The sequence below is a fragment of the Chiloscyllium punctatum genome, chromosome 2 (genome assembly GCF_047496795.1).
Source record: "Chiloscyllium punctatum isolate Juve2018m chromosome 2, sChiPun1.3, whole genome shotgun sequence".
Taxonomy (NCBI): domain Eukaryota; kingdom Metazoa; phylum Chordata; class Chondrichthyes; order Orectolobiformes; family Hemiscylliidae; genus Chiloscyllium; species Chiloscyllium punctatum.
This window is the reverse complement of record NC_092740.1, coordinates 34061428-34083222: the sequence shown is the minus strand read 5'-3', so window position 1 is coordinate 34083222 and position 21795 is coordinate 34061428. Positions and strand designations below refer to the sequence as shown.

Genomic DNA, 21795 nt, shown 5'->3' with positions numbered 1-21795 from the left:
CCTCACATTCTCAACTATATTGGTTTACATATATCACAAACAAAAAGGACTTAAGCAGCGATCACCGTGGTACACAACAGGACATGATCCCAGTCACAAACTAAGCGTCTACCACCATCCTCTATCTCCTAGCAACAACCCAATTTTTGACCGAACGTGTCAAATTTTGGGAATTATTCTCTGCCCTCCAAGGGAAACTGTGCAAAGTCTTCAAGAGATGATGGTGACCCACAAATCATTCTAATTACAAATTATTTGTAATTAGAATAACATTTGCCCATCTCTGGAACTTGTCCCATTCTTTTGTGAAAGACTAAGAGAATATGCGCTCACTGTGTGGTGCAATAATCTGCTCAATGTGCACAATACATCTGTATGAGGTTTCACAGAGTTAGAAAGCTATTTTCAGAGACTATCACAGTTGAACCCAAATTAGTCCACATCCAAGTACTTCAGTCAGGAGTTGCTAGATAGGGATCAAAAGTGGGAAGTTCCGTCAATTCTTCCTCTTCTTCATCTAGGAAGAATTTTTTCCAAGAATGTACCAGATCTGCATTAGGATGTTGATTAGAAATCTGAGGACAGACGAGATCAAATCTGCAACTAATCCTTCTTACGGAATTAAAATGCTTACTGAATAAAATTGTTGAACATTGAGGGGAGCTACTCTTGGAATTTTCAATATGATCTACACTAATATACTAAAACACAAGGACTGGTGCACAGATCTATCATTCAACCCTCCCGTCACATTCAAAAACAAGCTAACAGTTCCAGGGCTCTTTGCCATGCAATAACTAATGGGGATGAATACTTGACTTATTAGGCAGTGGAGTACTGCAGAATATCATTCTAGTGGATGGTCTGTATTATTAACATTAATAATCAATGGTTTAATTTCAAGCAAACAAGTAACTTCATACCACAAATGTTTTACACAAAACCATTACCAGAAGATTGGCAAGACCTAAGCTTTAAACATCAGAAACAAATAGCAAATGTCAATATTTCTAGCCAAGTTTGCAGACAAAGACAGTGTTTACCCGACATCAATTCTTACACTGACAGTCCACTCTCAAACTACAGTGGCTGAAGTCAATTGTAATTTCCTTCTGACAGTATTTGGCAAGATTTATAATTCAATAAGAAATGGGAACAAAATGAACTAATTTCAATCAGAGTTATCTATGTGGCATGCAGGAGTGAAAATATGGAAAACTATTCAACTCATTCACTACCTGCTTGGTGCTGAATTATTGAATGCAAACTCAAATGAGAATAGGTCAGTCCAGTTATTTGACAAGTAACCAAAAATAAGAAGCGACTAGACAAGAATCTCAGTTTTGATGACTAACTCGTTTGCTTCTGTTGCAATATTCACAGCCAAAGGCGCTGTCTGTCTCACTGCTGATAGTGTGTCAAACAAAATAAGCTGATAAACACACCAATAACTCAACATTCGGACAATTTACCCAGAGGCCAGAGTAGTCTGTGGAAGTCTCGTAATAACCCTTCAACCTTCAAGATAGTAATTTACGACAAGAAACTAGGTGTGGGGTAACAACAAGACTTAACTACACAGACAGGATGTTCCCTTACATTGCATATAAATAAAAAGGTCCCCAGCTCATATACTGCATGTGAAATTAATAAGAACACTACAACTAAATGTTGAGATTATGCAGGTAGATAGTGAATTAATTATTGGTCAGAAAGCACTGGAAAGGAACCAATCAGGATGCTTACCTTTTGGTTTCTTCATCTGAGGTAAGCTGCTGATTGTAGTCGCCTGAATTATTTCAACGACAATTTGATACCTGTTTGAGAGAGAGAAAATTTTGAATTAGAGTCATAAGGTCATACAGCATGGAAACAGACTCTTTGGTTCAACAAGTCCATGCTGACCAGGATCCCTAAACTCCCCCATTTGCCAGTGTTCGGCCCATATCCCTCTAAACCTTTCCTATTCACATAACCATCTAGATGCCTTTTAAAGACAGCTCATTCCATACAAGCACCACCCCCTGCATGAAGTAGTTGCCCCTCAGGTCCCTTTTAAATCTTTCCCATGCCAATAATGCACTCTTTGATTAAAGTAATATTATTGTATTTATCCATGTTTCAGGATTGCACTTAGACTCACTTTCTACTCCTCCTTGCACTGAAATTAAACTCAAGTTCATTTTCAAATCAGTCTGTACATACAGATTACTGTCTTGCATTTCGTACTGCAATCTTTGTTCTCTTATTCTGACCCTCCATGTATCGTGCACTTCAACTGCTGGTACAATCTTCAGCCATTATCGCTCCACTCACGTTCCCACCGTTAAAAGCTTACTCAACAAAGCATAGCAACAAATGCTACAGAAAGGACAGAAAAAGAGGCGGGGGGGGAGAATGGTGTTTTTGATAAGGGATAGCATTACAGCTGTGCTGAGGGAGGATATTCCCAGAAATACATCCGGAGAAGTTATTTGGGTGGACTGAGAAATAAGAAAGGGATGATCATCTTATTGGGATTGTATTATAGACCCCCCCTAATACTCAGACAGAAATTGAGAAACAAATTTGTAAGGAGATCGCAGTCATCTGTAAGAATAATAGGGTGGTTATGGTAGGGGATTTTAACTTTCCAAATGTATACTGGGACTGCCACAGTGTTAAGGATTTAGATGGGGAGAAATTGAAGTGTGTACTAGGAAATTTTCTGATTCAGTATGTGAATGTACCCACCAGAGAAGGTGCAAAACTTGGCCTACTCTTGGGAAATAAGGCAGGGCAGGTGACTGAGGTGTCAGTGGGGTAGCACTTTGAGGCCGGCAACCATAATTCTATTAGATTTAAATAGTGATGGAAAAGGATAGACCAGATCTAAAAGTTGAAGTTCTAAATTGGAGAAAGGCCAATTTTGATGGTATTAGGCAAAAACTTTCAAAAGCTGACTGGGGGCAGATGTTCACAGATAAAGGGACGGCTGGAAAATGGGAAGCCTTCAGAAATGAGTTAACAAGAGTCCACATACAGTATATTCTAGTTAGACTTAAAGGAAAGGCTAGTAGGTATAGGGAATGCTGGATCACTAAAGAAATTAAGGGTTTGGCTAAGAAAAAAGAAGGAAGCATATGTCAGGTAAAGACTGGAGAGATTGAGTGAATCCTTAGAAGAGTGTAAAGGCAGGAGGAGTATACTTTAAGAGGGAAATCAGGAGGGCAAAACAGGGACATGAGATAGCTTTGGCAAATACAGTTAAGGAGTATCCAAAAGGGTTTTTACTGATACATTAAGGACAAAACAGTAACTAGGGAGCAAATAGGGCCCCTCAAAGATCAGCAAAGCACCCACGGTGTGGAGCGGGAGATAGGGCAGATACTGAGTATTTTGCATCAGTATTAACTGTGGATGGACATGGAAGATATATATTGCAGGGAAACAGATGGTGACATCTTGAAAAAATGTCCATGTTACAGAGGAGGAAGTGTTGGATGTCTTCAAAAAAACTCAATCAAGTCTGTGAGACATGACTTCCTACACACAAAGCCATGTTGACTATCTCGAATCAGTCCTTGCCTTTCCACGCCAGGTTTTCTAATATTATTTACTCTCAGTCAATGCAATACAATACACTGGGACAAAAACCCAGGAAAGTAACTTCTCCTCAGCTATATTTCATGATGGTGGTCAGTTGCAACGTAACTCCTCAAACAAGGAATAAGACAAGAGTCACAAGTTGCACATCATATTTGTATCATGAAAACATCAGATAATGACCATCTCCAGCAAGGGAGAATCTAAAACATCTCCCCTTAACTTTCACGTCATTATCATCATTGAATGCCTGACCAGCGGTAACCCGAGATTACTGCTAATCACAAACTGAAGTTCTCCAACTATATAAACACATCAGCTACACAGGCCCCTAGCATGCCAGCCTCCATCTTCACTGAACCAGTAGCTCAGCAATAACGGCAGAACGAAGGGTATGGCAAATGATGGGGTTCAGATTGCATTGGAGTTCAGCTGTTACTGACAGTCCACGATGCCTCATCAATGCCCAGTTTAGAGTTGCCAGATCTGCTTGAAGACTGTCCCATTTAGCACCTTGATAGCGTCACACAACATGGATGAAAGGCATTCTTAATCTCAAGGAGGGACTTCATTTCCACAAGGATTGTGGGGTGGTCTCTCCTATTGATACTATCATGGACAGCTGCAGGCAACTCCAAAGCACGGTAAGCATGAGGTCAAGTACATTTTTCCCTTCTTTTTGGTTCCCTCAATGCAGGCCCTATTTAGCAGGTATGCCCTACAGATCTCAAACAGCTTGATCATCAGTGATGCTGTCAAGCCACTGATGATGGACATTACAATTCCGCATCCAAAGTACATTCTACATCCCTGTTAATCTCAATTATCCCTGCAAGTGGCGTTCAACATGGAACAATATTGATTCATCAGCTCGGAATATCCGTGCATGGCAATCAAGACCTTGTTCCCAAGACTTCATGGCATATTTGACGTGGTGCCATAAAACTACATGGCAACTTCTTCTTGACTGCACCCCACTGTGCTTCTACCTCTGCCAGGCCTGTCCTGCCAGTGGAACAAGATATATCCAGGGATGGTAACGGTGGTGTCTGGAATGTTGTAAAAGGTATTATTCCACTAGCATGACTATTTCATGCTTGACTACTGTGAAACATACCTTTCCTAATTTAGGCATTAACTGCCAGACGCTAGCAAGGAAGACTTTGCAGCGTCAACAGGGTTGTTCTTACCATTGGCATTTCCGATGGTTAGGTCAATGCAGGTTGTCATTCTGGTTTCATTTCTTTTTTGAGACTGTCTAGCTATAGTTACACAGAAGTGGTTTGCTAGGGCATTTTAGACCTCTCACCCTCACAACGCGCAGCCGTCCAATCCCTCTGCTCTAGCCCCAACCTCACCATCAAGCCAGCGGATAAAGGGGGCGCAGTGGTAGTCTGGCGCACTGATCTCTACACCGCTGATGCCAAACACCAACTCGAGGACACCTCTTCCTACTGCCCCCTCGACCATGACCCCACCCCACATCACCAAACCATCATCTCCCAGACCATACAGAACCTCATCACCTCAGGAGATCTCCCACCCACAGCTTCCAACCTCATAGGCCGGGAACCCCGCACTGCCAGGTTCTACCTCCTTGCCAAGATCCACAAGCCTGGCCGACCCATTGTCTCAGCATGCTCCTGCCCCACTGAAATCATCTCTACCTACCTTGACACTGTCCTATCCCCTCTAGTCCAGAAACTCCCCACATACGTTCGAGACACCACCCACGCCCTCCACCTCCTCCAAGACTTCCGTTTCCCCGGCCCCCAATGTCTCATCTTCACCATGGATATCCAATCCCTCTACACCTCCATCCGCCATGACCAGGGCCTCCAAGCCCTCCGTTTTTTCCTCTCCAGATGTCCCCAACAGTACCCTTCCACTGACACTCTCATTCGTTTGGCCGAACTGGTCCTCACCCTTAACAATTTCTCCTTTGAATCCTCCCACTTCCTCCAGACCAAAGGGGTAGCCATGGACACACGTATGGGCCCCAGCTATGCCTGTCTCTTTGTTGGCTATGTAGAACAGTTGATCTTCCATAATTACACCGGCACCACTCCCCACCTCTTCCTCCGCTACATTGATGACTGCATTGGCGCCACCTCCTACTCCCGCGAGGAGGTTGAGCAATTCATCAACTTCACTAACACATTCCACCCTGACCTTAAATTTACCTGGACCATCTCTGACACCTCTCTCCCCTTCCTGGACCTCTCCATCTCCATTAATGACGACCAACTTGACACTGACATTTTTTACAAACCCACCGACTCCCAAAGCAACCTGGATTACACCTCTTCCCACCCTATCTCTTGCAAAAATGCCATCCCGTATTCCCAATTTCTCCACCTCCGCCGTATCTGCTCCCAGGAGAACCAGTTCCACGATAGGACACACCAGATGGCCTCCTTCTTTAGAGACCGCAATTTCCCTTCCCACGTGGTTAAAGATGCCCTCCAACGCATCTCGTCCACATCCCGCACCTCCGCCCTCAGACCCCACCCCTCCAACCGTAACAAGGACAGAACGCTCACCTTCCACCCTACAAACCTTCGCATAAACCAAATCATCCGCCGACATTTCTGCCACCTCCAAAAAGACCCCACCACCAGGGATATATTTCCCTCCCCACCCCTTTCCGCCTTCCACAAAGAAGGTTCCCTCCGTGACTACCTGGTGAGGTCCACACCCCCCTACGACCCACCCTCCCATTCTGGCACTTTCCCCTGCCACCGCAAGAACTGTAAAACCTGTGCCCACACCTCCTTCCTCACCTCAATCCAAGGCCCTAAAAGGAGCCTTCCACATCCAAAGTTTTACCTGCACATCCACTAATATCATTTATTGTATCCGTTGCTCCCGATGTGGTCTCCTCTACATTTGGGAGACTGGGCGCCACCTAGCAGAGCGCTTTAGGGAACATCTCCGAGACACCCGCACCAATCAACCAAACCGCCCCGGGGCCCAACATTTCAACTCCCCCTCCCACTCTGCCGAGGACATGGAGGTCCTGGGCCTCCTTCACCGCCGCTCCCTCACCACCAGACGCCTGGAGGAAGAATGCCTCATCTTCCGCCTCGGAACACTTCAACCCCAGGGCATCAATGTGGACTTCAACAGCTTCCTCATTTCCCCTTCCCCCACCTCATCCTAGTTTTAAACTTCCAGCTCAGCACTGTCTCCTTGACTTGTCCGACCTGCCTATCTCCTTTTCCACCTATCCACTCCACCCTCTCCTCCCTGACCCATCACCTTCATCCCCTCCCCCACTCACTCATTGTACTCTATGCTACTCTCTCCTCACCCCCAACCTCCTCTAGCTCATCTCTCCACGTTTCAGGCTCACTGCCTTTATTCCTGATGAAGGGCTTTTGCCCGAAACGTCGATTTCGCTGCTCATTGGATGCTGCCTGAACTGCTGTGTTCTTCCAGCACCACTAATCCAGTATCCATTTTAGAGAGCAGTTAAGAGTGAACTACATTGCTGGGGTTTTGAGTCAGGAGAAGGCCAGATCAGCTGAGGACACCAGTATCTTTCCCTAAATGACATTGGTGAAGCAAGCAAGTGACAATGGTTTCAATGTCATCATTAGACTCTTAATTCCAATCTCTGCCCCCACTAATCTTAATTCGAACCCAGGTCCACAGAACCAAACTAGATTTCTTCTACTCGCGAGATAACATCACTAGACCATCGTCTCCCCACATCATGATGAATTTGCAAATTTAGAATGATGTTCAAAATCAGGATATCACATTTGTTTCAAACCACTGTTTATCAAAGTGCGCTGAAAGGTATTATACTGGAGTAAGTTACTAATCATTGGCTGTGCAATATATTTAGCCACCCACTTTCGAGAAACGTTTTCACAAATGCAAGATCCTTCCTTGCAACCCATACGTCAAAAACCTGTCTCATAAGAGATTTAAACAAAGGAATGGTAACTATTTAATTTATTCAAGATGTCTCATTCAACATTCAACTGCTTGTTCAATTGTTCCAAACTTTTTCATCCAATTACCTTTTCAGGCAACTACTCTTGAAGTTAACTGTTCTTGTGATCAATGAATTTCCTGAATTCAGTGTTTATCAATGTGTATTCTCCTTCTGTAATTGAACGTATTATAGATTAACTTGTTCTATTCTACAAACATATCTATCTCACAAATGTCTGACATTTGCCTTTTTTCTGGGTTCTTCTAATTTGTGCACAAAAAGTCCTTTACCACTAAGGTCAGTTTCATGAATCTCTTTCACATTGCACTTAGTGAGCACACTGGAACACTGTATTTAAGCTACAGCCTCAGCTGAGCCCAAAACAACCATTTTATGGAGAGCTCAGACTTGTACTCTGATAATTTGGCAAACTGCACTCTGCTTTTGTCTCTTGTTAATTATTGCAATGACTAGTTACGGTTGATAATTGTTAACCACAACTCCCATATATCCTTTAGCCTCACTTCTTCAACATTATAAGTTGAAAATTACTGTAAGTCTGACCAACTTGCATTCCTTTTATGAAACCAAGTTATTTATGTACACTGGAACAAGGTACCATTCTGCATCAATCTAACTTCTATAGCAGCATTTAAATGTTTAATTTTACTGAAGGATGGTACAACACAATGGTGAACCCCGCTGCTAATTAAACCAAACACTCAAAAGCTCACTTTATCTCGTAACCTGTTAAAGTATGAGTGGAAAAGAACTCCCAAATTCCACTATTCAAAAGAAAAAAAAATATCAATTTATTATTTAATTTGAAGTGAACATAGAACAATAAAGTGCAGAATAGGCCCTTCGGCCCTCGATGTTGCACCGACCTGTGAACTAATCTAAGCCTGTCCCCCTACATTATCCCATCACCATCCATATAAACATTAAACAACAACTATCTACAATTCTAAGCCTCCTTTCTCTTAAACACAGGTTATCCTACTTCAAACTCCATAACAATGCACTGATCCAATAAAAGCCTCATTTAAAATTACATCAATTTAACTTCAAAACTATCCAGTGGCTGTCATCATCTGTGTCTATCTTCTTTCAGCTAAAGATCTCCCTGGGTCATCATCTTCGCTGTAAGGTACCTTTGATAGAGAGACTTTTGCTCACAATCACTCTGACGATGGCAGTTGACCGTCCTCTCGCTAACTCTCAAAATGCCAGCTTCTTTATACTCCAACCATTGGATTATCTCATTGGTTCAATGTTGGCAAAAACAATAAATTTCAAATTCAATTGGGTTTTAGTATCTTTGGGCATAATTTAAACTGATTGCTATTTTCACAACAATTTGAATTTAACCAATCAAGACTCAGGTCTTGGTTTCACAGCCAAATGTTACAAATTTTCAAGTTACCATTATACTCAGACAGCTAGTCAGTCACATGACAGGTGCCTGCAAGCTCTCACTGCAAAACAGCTTTCACCCTCTCTTAAAAAGGTACAGTACATGCCTTCAACTTCATAACAAGGATTTCTGGTAGTTCAAGCACTATATCATGCTGCTTCCCTCCATCTCACAAGAAAGCCTGGCCCACAAAGGAATGTCAAATAGAGATTATTTGTCAAGCACAATTCTCACTTCAGAGATTTGCGAGTTGTTTTTCTTTTCAATATATATCCTTTTACCAAAGTATATTCATAATGATCAATGTCATTGGTGTACCAATTACAACAGAGTAATGGATATATTGCTTGCCTTAGGTAATTTATTCAACTTTTCTCAAAAATCCCACATTAGCATGTACCTCATTTAATCAAACCTCCCCCAACCTGACATACAAATGGTAACTTTCAGTCCTCCTAACTTATAATTTCTTGGCTGTTACTAGGGGCTTATTACTTTTGAGTTCTTCAAACCTGTTCCTAAGTGATGTCAAAATTAAATTCAAGTACATTTCACAAGATGGTTAATATGGTAACAAAGTCTTCTATAGCCATTATGCTATAAATGTATGTGTGTTCAAGACTTGAAGTTTTAGTTGGTTTTATTTCCATTTCAGGGATGTAATTACATAACATGTGAGTTTACTTCAAGAATAAAAAGCATATGTCTTTCTACACTCCAACCATCTATTCCCCAACACAGAAAATAGGAAGGCCCAGAAAAATGTGCCATTGGCTTAGCAATATGAAGCATTTTAAAGACACCCTTCATAGGGGCGATACGGTGGCTCAGTGGAGGGGCGACACGGGGGCTCAGTGGTTAGCACTGCCGCCTCACAGCGCCAGAGTCCCAGGTTCGATTCCAGCCTCGGAAGACTGTCTGTGTGGAGTTTGCACATTCTTCCCTTGTCTGCATGGGTTTCCTCCGGGTGCTCCAGTTTCCTCCCACAGTCCAAAGATGTACAGGTCAGGTGAATTGGCCATGCTAAATTGTCCATAGCTGTTAGAGGGGGTTGGGTTACTCTTCGGAGGGTCGGTGTGGACTTGTTGGGCCGAAGGACCTGTTTCCACACTGTAGGGAATCTAATCTAATAGGCACATGCAGAAATTAACATGGCACAAATACAATTACAACAAGAAAGCATTTCCCAATCAATTCTTGTACTTGTTAAATGACTGAAAAAACCAGTTGCAGTTCCCAATTCACTAAAGTAGAAAGTATTTTATTTTGAAACCTTGATTACCATTTTAGCCTTAAAACGTACAACAGCCTTTTGGTCATTTTGACAATCTTGTTGTGCCGTCCTTGACACTTGGAATGCCGCAATTCAGCAGAAAAACAAGGAATTATGTTACTTAATAATCAATTTATGCTGTAAAGAACTACAAAACAAAGGAAGATTGCTCCTTTCATATCTATGATCCACAGCAACAACATGTTCTAAAAAAAGGGTAGAAAAGGGGGTTGATGGGGCAGCTTACTAATCCTGACAGGAGGATTAAAATGAACAGTCTACGTCTGGCAATTTCTGAATTCATTTTTCTCAAAAAAAACAGTATTGCTGACATATCAGAAGGACATTCAGTCCAAAAACATTAATAGCTTTCATTCTAGATCTGCACATCAACAGAAACACAAAATCGGCAGCCGTAACATTGTACCCTGCACTCTATTCTGTTACCCTGTTCCACTTCTATACTACGATCTGCACCTAAAGCAAGTAAGACAACACTTTTCACTTTACCTCAGTACATGTGACAGTAATAAATCAAATCAGACTCTCAATCATGGGTTTGGTAATGGTTTTTCAATCCACCCATCATTGTAAGTCACTGTGTTCTTTATTTAAAACATTTTTTATTTTTCTCTATCTTGAAATATCATCAGTCTCAACTCAGTGGAAGTGTTATTAACAGAGATCGTTTCAGCATGATACAGAGTTCTTCTGGGTTCGGTACAATGATACAGAATAAGATAGATTTATGACTTAATAACAACTTAGAGGATCTATATCTCCAGTAAGCTAGCACGGTAAGGAAGGAGAGGTAGCATCTAGAGCAACTCACAGCCCAAGTGAGTATACACTTTGGGGAATTTGGAGGCAACGTGGCATGTTGGTGCAGAGGGGAAGAGGAACTGGCCAAAGTTAATTGGCAGGAAAAAAAAAAGAGTAGCCAAGAGGATGGTGGTGCAGCAACGGCATGCTAAAGATAATGAATTTGATGGTTTTAAAACACTTTGGTTGCGATTAAAGTTATTTAGGTTTCTGGAGGTAATTCAGGAAGCACAGGAGAAAGTCATCCCAAAGAAGCAGCAGCAATAGTATGGGGAGGGGGAGGCAACCATGGACAGCCAGGGAAGTCAAAACTGCATAAAAGCAAAAGCATACATGTAGTCAACTTAGTGGAAAGTCAGAGGATTGGGAAGCCTTTAAAAACCAGCCAAGGAAATACCAGCAGCATACTAGAATTTCAAGAGCGTCAGGGGGCAGAGGTGAGTGTAATGGCCAGCACTAAGGGGAAGGTGCTGGGGAAACTAAAAGGTCTTAAGGTCAACAAATCATCTGGATCAGATGGCCTGCATTCCAGAGTCCTGAAGAAGATAACTGAGGAAATTGTAGAAGCATTGATGGTCATATTTCAGGAATCACTGGAGTCAGAAAGGCTCCCAGTAGACTGGAAAATGGTTAATGTAACACCCAATTTGAGAAGCGAAGGAGGCAGAAGGGAGAAAACTATGGCCAGCAACCCTGACCTCAGTTGTTGGTAAGATTTGCAAGTCCATTGTTAAGGATGAGTCTGCAGAGATCTTAGAAATACATGGTAAAATAGGGCTTAGTCAGCATGGCTTCATCAAGGGGAGGTCAAGCCTGAAACATCTGTTGGAATGCTTTGAGGTGGTAACAACCAAGTTAGACAAAGGAGAAAGTGCCAACTCCACAGAGATGGGAGCCCAAGGATTGCATCGAACCTGGGTCCCTGGCACTGTGAAGCAGCAGTGCTAACCATTGGGCCACCATGCCACCACTTTACAGAAGAAAACAGTTTTGTGTTCTAGAGGAAGAACACCAAGATATCTCAGAGGTTTCCAAAAGATTTCAATGCCAGAAGTAAGAGTTTCCAACAATTTATCATTATAGAAGCAAAAACATTTCATCACATAGCAGCAAAATCACGTAACCATCACATCATTGAACCAATATGGATGAAATGCCTAGCAGCCAAACTGTGAAATTCAAACATTTCAAAACAGATCTAGTGGAAAAAATACTCGACATTAAAAAAACAAAATTACCATGGTACTAGCCAACACAGCCGATAGACAAAATTAAAGCCAATGATAATTTTGAAATGTGAAGCCATGCTGAAAGTCAAATTTGCTGTAAGAGATTTTGTGCATATCCATGCCAACTTAGACAAAAATGGAGTTAATTAATGGATTGACAATAGGTGGAACAAACATCCTTGGGGCCTAGATAAATCCAATTCAATAGATAAAGATGATGATGAAGATTTGTGTGGAGGAATAACCAGCAAAAGCACCAAATCTAGTCCAGAGCAGGATCATTACAATGGTACTGTAAACAAAAATGACAATACATTTCATGAACTCTCTGCATCGGATGCTAAAGATAGTGAATTTGATGGTTTTAAAACACTTCGGTTGTGATTAAAGTTATTTGATCATTTAATTCACTAGTTTAATGTGGCATGTTTTATTTAAAATTAATTATGAACTTTATTCACATTTCAAAGTGACAACCCACAGCAGGAGTTGACATATTATTTTTGATGGATAAGTTGACCCCTGTTTTGGAACAACATTTGGAAACTTCAAAAAGGTTGGCTTATACGTCACAATAGCTGAATTAAGTGGCAACACAACAACAGCTAGCTAGTTAGCAACTTCTACTGGTCAACACTGGTGTAGAGCAGGAAGTGATTCCGATTGAAGGAACATCATGAAATGAATAATAAATGTCATACTTTTAATAACTGAACTATACCTCATCATTCATGTTTTGGTGCTAATTGGACTACATTAGTTGATATGACTTGCACCTGATTATCAGTGTTTGATTCTCAGACATGCAAAGAGTAAACAGACAGCTTACATTAAACTACAATACTTCAATCTTTGGAATGGTGTTAATGAGAAAAGCAATTTAAAGAGATGCAAACATGACACAACAGGGTTAATAATCAACAAAAACTGACAGTACGAAAGTTTCAATAATGCTAATAATGGCAAACTAGCACATTATGTAGTAACAGTGGCTCGAATGAGTTCAAAGCACTAATTTAATCAAGATATTTCGACAGCACCAGAGCTCAAGTCCTTTATGAATGCCGGGTGAACATGATTACATTTTTGCTTCCAACATAATACGAGGGATTATTTGCACTTTTATCTAGTTCTAAAAACATATTTAAAGAGAAACTGCTTTCAGGGAGAAAATGTATGGCAAAATTGCATTGAAAGAGCAAGATCAAGAAAAATTGCATTCTATTTCACTGCAGTGATATTTCACGTAAGTGAAGTCATGATTTGATGACACTATTTGCTTCACCAACAGGCTAGTTTTTAAAACAAATGAGAAAATGAATTCTGACCCCATTCCTACAAATGTAATACTTCTGTGAAGCTGCTTGATGGCAGCTGCCACAGTGAATCAGCACGAGAGAACAAAGGAGAACACAGAAAGGCATTCTTTGCACAGTTACTTATCGATTCCTCACAAATTACAGAATATTGAGATGTAAACTGAACACTTTGATCAAACCCATCAATTGCATGACTTTGCTCCCTGTTTTTGATCATAAATTTCATATTCATCAGACCCAGTGCTGGAAGCTCTCAGCAAAAGAACAAAGCAGAAAATAAATCCATTTACACTGGCTCTTGGCACTCTGTACATCTTCCCAATGTGTCACATCCATGAATATAGCTCCCACCTTATATAATACAAAGGTGGCTGGATGGAGAAACACATTAGAAGGAAAAGAAAACACTTGTTTATGGAATATATGCATCACTGGCGAGGCCAGCATTTGTTGCCCAGAAAGCAGTTGAGTGTCATGTTGGGTCGAGAGGCACATGTAGGTCAGATCAGGTAAGGATGGCAGATTTCCCTCCCCAGAAAAGATATTAATGATCCAAATGGGTTTTTACAAGAGTTATATGATCATTAGGCCATATCTTGCTGATTGCAGTTTTTATTTAATACTGACTTCAAATTTTATCATCTGCCATAGCAGACTTCAAACCCATGTCCCTAGAATACAGGGCTCTGCTTCAGGATTCTAGTCCAGTGACATTATCGTCTGCCAATATCGGCTGTCTTGTAGCCATTTAATGTTTAGCAGGTCATCAATTGCCTAAGTGCAAGTCTTCAACCCTATCAGGGGAGGGGCTTTCACTTTAGTGGGGTACTACCAGTTCTATATTCCAAACAACACCAGGTTCGAGAAGTGGCTGCTGTTGGGACTAAGCCAAGCTCCAACGAAGAGACAGTAATGAGGCCACACTGAAAACAAATCCAGTTTCAACCAATTTAATTCGCCTCACGTGATATCCAGTGTTAAAGGCATTGCACAGCTCTAGACCCTGACAACATTCCAATAATAGCGAAGACTTGTGCTCCAGAACTATCCACATCCCAAGCAAAGCTATTCCAATATTGCTTATAACATTGGCAATCTAAAAGTGTGGAACATTACGCAGGTTAGTCTTATACACAATAAGTGGCACCAATCCAACCTGGTCACTACTATCCCATCTGTCTACTCTCAATCATCAGCAAAGTCATGGAAGGGATCAGCAACAGTTCTATCAAGCAGCACTTGTAAAGGAATAAGTTGCTTACTGTTCAGTTTAAGTTCTAGCAGGGCCACTGAACTCTTGACCACATTAAAGCCTTATTCCAAAATTTTAGCCCTAGTAAAACTGGAATTAATAAGAACTGGAGAAATAATCTCCACTGGCGGAAGTCATACCTAGCACAAAGCCAGATAGCTGCGCTTAGTGAAGATCAACCATAGGACATCTTTGCAGGAATTCATCAGGGTTGGCCCTAAGCCCAAGCATCTTCAATCCATCATAGAAGATGTTCACTGACCACGTTCAGCATTATTCATCACAACTGAGATAAAACAACAGTCTAAGTTCATTTGCAACGAGTCCTGGATGACATCCAAGCTTGGCTTGATTACGTGACAAGTAGCATTTGCACAACAGTGACCATATCCAACAAGAGTGGAATCTAACCATTGTCTCTTACATTCAATAGCACCATCACTGAATTCCCCACCACCAATATCTTGGAGGTTACCACAGACCAGAAACTGAACTGGATAAGATATTTAAGTACCATAATTTGGTTGTTTTTAAACTCTAATCCTATTACTGGCAATGCCAGCAATACCAACATTCATAATAAGAGGTAAAAAAAATCAAACGTGTAAACCGGGAACCATACATTTCTGCCCCTTGCTTACACTGAAAAAATGAGAGACCACTCAATCAAAGACTAAAACTTAAATGGTTCAATCCATTGTCAATATTCTGTAATTGATTAAAACAAAAAAAAACACTTTTCAGATCATCAGTTTCATTTTTGTGTTCGAAATATGCAGATAAACCTGGCTAGAATACAAAACAAGTGATTTCAATTTCACAGAATGTACGCCTGAAATGTTAGCTTGCTGTCTCTCCATGGATGCTCTCTGACCCACTATCATCTCCAGCATTGGTTGTGATCGATTGATTTATTGTAGAGTACCTAAGTAAAGTGAAAACCTTTCTTGATGAGCAGCACAGGCAGATCATAGTAAGCAAGGATGTACAGATCAGAGATTGTAAAAAGACTTAGAGGCTTACAGGTTACATTGTACAGACATGCACTAGGCAAGATTAGCATTATTTGAGGCTAGGGAGTTCATTCATCAATCAAATAACAGCCAGAAAGAAGCTGTTCCTGAACCTGCTGGTGCAGGTGTTCAGGCTTCTGTATCTTCTGCCTGACGGAAGAGGTTGTAGAAGATCATTACTGGAGACTATCTTCTCAGGGATACATTTTTCCTTGCAAACCAGGGCACAGTATTCACAGCTGTGGACTTATGCCTTACATTGTTTTAGCAAGACCTCCCAATTTTTATACTCAATTCCCTTTGAAATAAAGGCCAGTTGCGCTCCCTATTACCTGATGAGCTTGTCTGCTAGCTTTTTGTGATTTATGCATGAGGACTCCCAAATCCCCCTTGATTCAATCCCCAAATTCACCTACAGTGATTCTCCAAGTCAAAACAAACTCAGCAAAATATCACCTTTGGACGTTATGGAACTTGGTTGCAAATATTTATTTGAATGGCACCAGGAGTCAACTACATGGACTCGTTCCACTTGCCTGCATTTTACCCATATCCCTCAAAACCTTTCCTATTCATGTACCTGACCAAATGCCTTTTAAATGTTGTAACTGTACATGCATGAACCATTTCCTCTGACAATTCATTCCACATATGAGTGAACCACCCTGAGTGAAAAAGCTTCCTCTCATTCCCTATTTAAATCTTTCTCCTCTCACCTTAAAAAATATGCTCCTCATTTTTGAACTCACTCAGCCTTAAGGGAAAAGACTCTTCCTATTCATCTTATCTATACCTTCATGATTTTATCAGCCAATCTAAGGTCACCCTTCAATCTCCTACACTCCACTGAAAACAACATTCCAGCCTATCCAGCCTCTCCTTATAACTCAAACCTTCCAGGCCTGGTAGCATGCTGGAAAAAGCTTTTCTGAACCCTCTCCAATTAATTACATTTTTTCGGATAGCAGGACAACCAGAACTGTACATTGGAATACAATGTCCTGCACAACCTGAACATGATGTCCCAACACTAATACTCAATGGTCTGAACAATGAAGGCAAGCATGCTAAACACCTTCTTAACTACCCTGTCTACTGTGATGCAACTTACAAAGAACAATTAAATTTTTAAAATCGGAGACATTGCTGGACTTCTACAGATACTGTTAGCAGGGTACTCTTTTCACCAGATTATTCTATATAGAGTCTAGGGATGTACAGTATGGAAACAAACCCTTCGGTCCAACTTGTCCATGCTGACCAGATATCCCAACCTAATCTACTCCTACCTCCCAGCACCTGGCCCATATCCCTTCAAACTCTTCCTGTTCATATACCCATCCAGATACCTTTTAAATGCTACAATTGTACCAGCCTCCACCACTTCCTCTGGCAGCTCATTCCATACATGTACCACCCTCTGAATGAAAAAGTTGTTTCTTATTGCCCTTTTACATCTTTTCCCTCTCACCCTAAACCTATGCCCTCTAGTTCCCCTACCCTAGGGAAAAGACTTTGTCTATGTAGCCTATCCATGCCCCTCATGATTTTATAAACCTCTATAAGGTCACCCTTCAGTCTCTGACACTCCAGAGAAAATAGCCCTAGCCTATTCAACCTCTCCCTATGGCTCAAATTCTCCAATCCTGGCAACATCCTTGAAAATCTTTTCTGAACCCTTTCATGTTTCACAACATCCTTCCAATAGGAAGGAGACCAGAAATGCACACAATATTCCAAAAGTGGCCTAACCAATGTCCTGTACAGCTGCAACATGACCTTCCAACTCCTGTACTTACTACTCTGACCGATAAAGGAAAGCATACCAAACGCCTTCTTCACTATCCGAAATATCTGCAACTCTACCTTCAAGGAGCTATGAACCTGCACTCCAAGGTCTCTTTGTTCAGCAACACTCCCTCGGACCTTACCATCAAGTGTATAAGTTCTGCTAAGATTTGCTTTCCCGAAATGCAGCACCTCACATTTATCTAAATTAAACTCCATCTGCCACTGCTCAGCCCATTGGCCCATCTGATCAAGATCCCATTGTAATCTGAGGTAACCCTCTTCACTGTCCACTACAATGCCAATTTTGGTGTCATCTGCAAACTTACTAACTATATCTCTTATGCTCGCATCCAAACCATTTGTATAAATGATGAAAAGTGGAGGACCCAGCACCAATCCTTACACTACTGGTCACAGGGCTCCAGTCTGAAAAACAACCCTCCACTTCCACCCTCTGTCCTCTACCTTCAAGCCTGTTTGGTATCCAATGGCTAGTTCTCCCTGTATTCCATGAGATCTAAACTTGCTAACCAGTCTCCCATGGGGAACCTTGTTGAATGCCTTACTGAAGTCCATATAAATCACATCTATCACTCTGCCCTCATCAATCCTCTTTGTTACTTCTTTAAAAAACTCAATCAAGTTTGTGAGACATGATTTCCCATGCTCAAAGCCATGTTGACTAGCCCTAATCAGTCCCTGCTTTTCCAAATACCTGTATATCCTGTCCCTCAGGATTCCCTCCAACAACTTGCCCACCACCACCACCACCATCAGGCTCACTGGTCTATAGTTCCCTGGCTTGTCCTTACTACCTTTCTTAAACAGTGGCACCACGTTAGCCAACCTCCAGTTTTCCAGCACCTCACCTGTGACTATCGCTGCTAAAAATATCTCAGCAAGGGGCCTAACAATCACTTCCCTAGCTTTCCACAGAGTTCTAGGGTATACCTGATCAGGTCCTGGGGATTTATCCACTTCTATGCATTTCAAACATCCAGCACTTCGTCATCTGGTATATGGACATTTTTCAAAAAGTCACCATCTATTTCTCTTCATTCTATATCTTCCACATCCTTTCCCACAGTAAACACTGATGCAAAATACTTATTCAGTATCTTTCCCACCTCCTGGGGGTTCCTTGCTGATCTTTGAGGGGCCCTATTTTCTCCCTAGTTACCCTTTTGTCCTTAATGTATTTGTAAAAACCCTTTGGATTTTCCTTAATTCTATTTGCCAAGGCTATCTCATGTCCCCTTTATGCCCTCCTGATTTCCCTCTTAAGTATACTCCTACTACCTTTATACTCTAAGGATTCATTCAATCTATCTTGTGTATACCTGACATATGCTTCCTTCTTTTTCTTACCCAAACCCTCAATTTCTTTAGTCATCCAGCATTCCCTGTACCTACCAGCCTTTCCTTTCCTTTCACCCGAACAGAAATATACTTTCTCTGGACTCTCGTTATCTCATTTCTGAAGGCTCCCCATTTTCCAGCCGTCTCTTTTCCTGCAAACATCTGCCCACCAATCAGCTTTTGAAAGTTTTGTCTAATACTGTCAAAATTAGCCTTCCTCCAATTTAGGACTTCAACTGTTAGATCTGGTCTATCGTTTTCCATCATTATTTTAAATCTAATAGAATTATGGTCGCTGGCCCCAAAGTGCTCTCCCACTGACACCTCAGTCACCTGCCCTGCCTTATTTCCCAAGAGTAGGCCAAGTTTTGCACCTTCTCTGGTAGGTACATCCACACAATGAATCAGAAAATTTCCTTGTACACAGTGAGCAAATTTCTCTCCATCTAAACCCTTAACACTATGGCAGTCCCTGTCGCTGTTTATAAAGTTAAAATCCCCTACCATAACCACCCTATTATTCTTACAGGTAATAAAGATCTCCTTACAAATTTAGGATTTCAAAACTAAGTTATCACAAATTAGGAAACAACTTTATTCAGGCTCAACAGCCACCTAATGAACATCAATTTCCTCAATAAAAATAGACATTTCATGATGAAGCAAAATATTCTTATAATTAGTTATTTCACTTGATTATTACATCTTGTTTCAATATCATAACAGCAGTTGAACTATTTTGATTACACTATTAAAGACTCCTACGGTAAAGCAAAAATTTAGATTATAATCCCTCAATTTAGTATTCACATAATCAGTGTATGCCAAAATGTTAAAAACGTATTTAAATCTTGGTCACAGGTGGTCAGCTGGACAATAACAAATATATTCAAATAACAAATCTACAATAATATTCTGCAGCTAAAATATAGACAAAATATAATTGATTGATTAATACCCACAATGCTCATTACAGCAAAATATCAAGAGATCTTCAACTCTGCATTCATTCAGAACATATCCAACAGCACCAGAATAGTCCGAAGCACTCAAACAAATCAAAATAAAATTACCTTGACTTCAATCCAAATACTGTTTTGTACTATTTTGTTTTGACGGGAACAAATAAATGCCTATCCTAATGGATTAAAACTTAAATGACATTTAAAAGACAAAGAAAACCTGCTGTCTAATTCTATGGTAATAAAAACAATCCTGCAGCAAATTCCTAATCTTCTTTATTTTAATTTGTGATTTTGACAGACTTGTTTGTAAGGCAAGGCTTAAATGACTAAGCCCATCTCTGAATCTGCTGCAGGACCAGTTATTTGCCCTTGCTAATAAGAAACGGATTGTTAAGTAGCAGGCCAATGCTGTTGCATACCTTCTGTAGTTGACTTGGACTTTCACAAAATAGTGTTATCAGAATAATTCATCAATACTTCTATTACTCAACTCCCCACTAAACTGCACATTAAATGCAGAAAGCATTAATTTTCAGTGTGTGCTTAAATTCAGATATGAAAACAGATAAAGGGTTTTTTTCCAAAATGGCTGACATACACAATCCCATCTCTAACACAATTTTCGCGAACTGTAAGGTTAGGTCATAACAATCCATTTCTAATTGGACATGCACAAACATTTTAATCATGCAATTATAACCCTAATTATTGTAACTAGGGTCACAAAGTCAGATTTAAATTTAGCAATTGAGAATGTTCATTACAGTAGGATTCGATACAAACTTCCTCAGGTGTCATAGTTCCTGAAGTAATACTATAGAAATTCAACCTTTAAGGGCTAGAAAGTCACTGTAGGGATTCTATATAAAAAAAGACACATTGCTCCCCCACAGTCACTCTTCGGTTTTCAGGAACCACATCTGAAATTAGCACCCAACCACAGCCCATGTATTTCAATTCCCAGGGAAATCAGACTAGTTTCACATCCCATTACAATGTCCCCAAAAACCACCATAAATTGCTCAACGCATAATGTTTCATATTATGGTCACTTTCTTTTAAAGCTTTTTCCAAATAATCAATTTCGCTTCTCTTCAGCACCTTTCTGCACGTCACCCAAAATTAGGATACAAGTAGTTCTATAATGCAACGGTTGAATTCTTGTGCAACCCCACATTATAGAAAAGTTGCGCTTTAGAAATAATGTCCCCAATTCATCAACCGTGTTACAGTGAATTCATGTTAGCAAAACATACGTTATAACAGAATAACCTGTACATGTTTCTTCTATCCTATCATTTAACCACCTAGGTAGTAATCCCTATCAATTTAAAATGACTTACACGCAGATTTTAATTCTTCCTCACACAGTTTGCAACTTCCAAAGCATGCCAAAGTTTTACTTCAGCAAAGGAGAATTGCAAAAGATAATACCAGAGGAGACCGAACTCCTACTTTGGGCACGATCGAAAAATTACAACCAAACTTCTGTTAATTAGGTTACAGTTCAACTGCATAACTGTAAATGTAAAATCTTCCAAGAAAGCACAATAAAGCAGTATAACAATATACCACTGTTTTTCTCTTCATTAAAACATTTCCTTGGTTGAGGGATTTGGTGAGGTTTGATTAACAGAACTGAAAATGCCTGCAACACCTTAATGGGAATCCAACCTCTGAGTAACACAATTTAACAAGTAATAAAATGAAAACTATGTGCAATCTTTTAATAATTTCATTGTTTTACACTAGATACATCATTTATATATGTTTTTAATTTAAAGGAACCTAAACTTATTATTCACGTCAGCACAATTTGAAGGG

At 40.6% G+C, this 21795-nt stretch overlaps 1 protein-coding gene across 3 annotated transcripts in view; it reads right to left on the bottom strand.

Annotated features, from left to right (window-relative positions):
* snx25 (sorting nexin 25) overlaps nucleotides 1–21795 on the bottom strand; it is a 317654-nt gene that overhangs the window by 114804 nt on the left and 181055 nt on the right. For all 3 annotated transcript variants that reach the window (XM_072595279.1, XM_072595271.1, XM_072595263.1), the window contains one exon: nucleotides 1747–1817. In XM_072595279.1, coding sequence (XP_072451380.1) covers nucleotides 1747–1817 — 71 coding nt within the window. The remainder of the gene's footprint in view (nucleotides 1–1746; nucleotides 1818–21795) is intronic.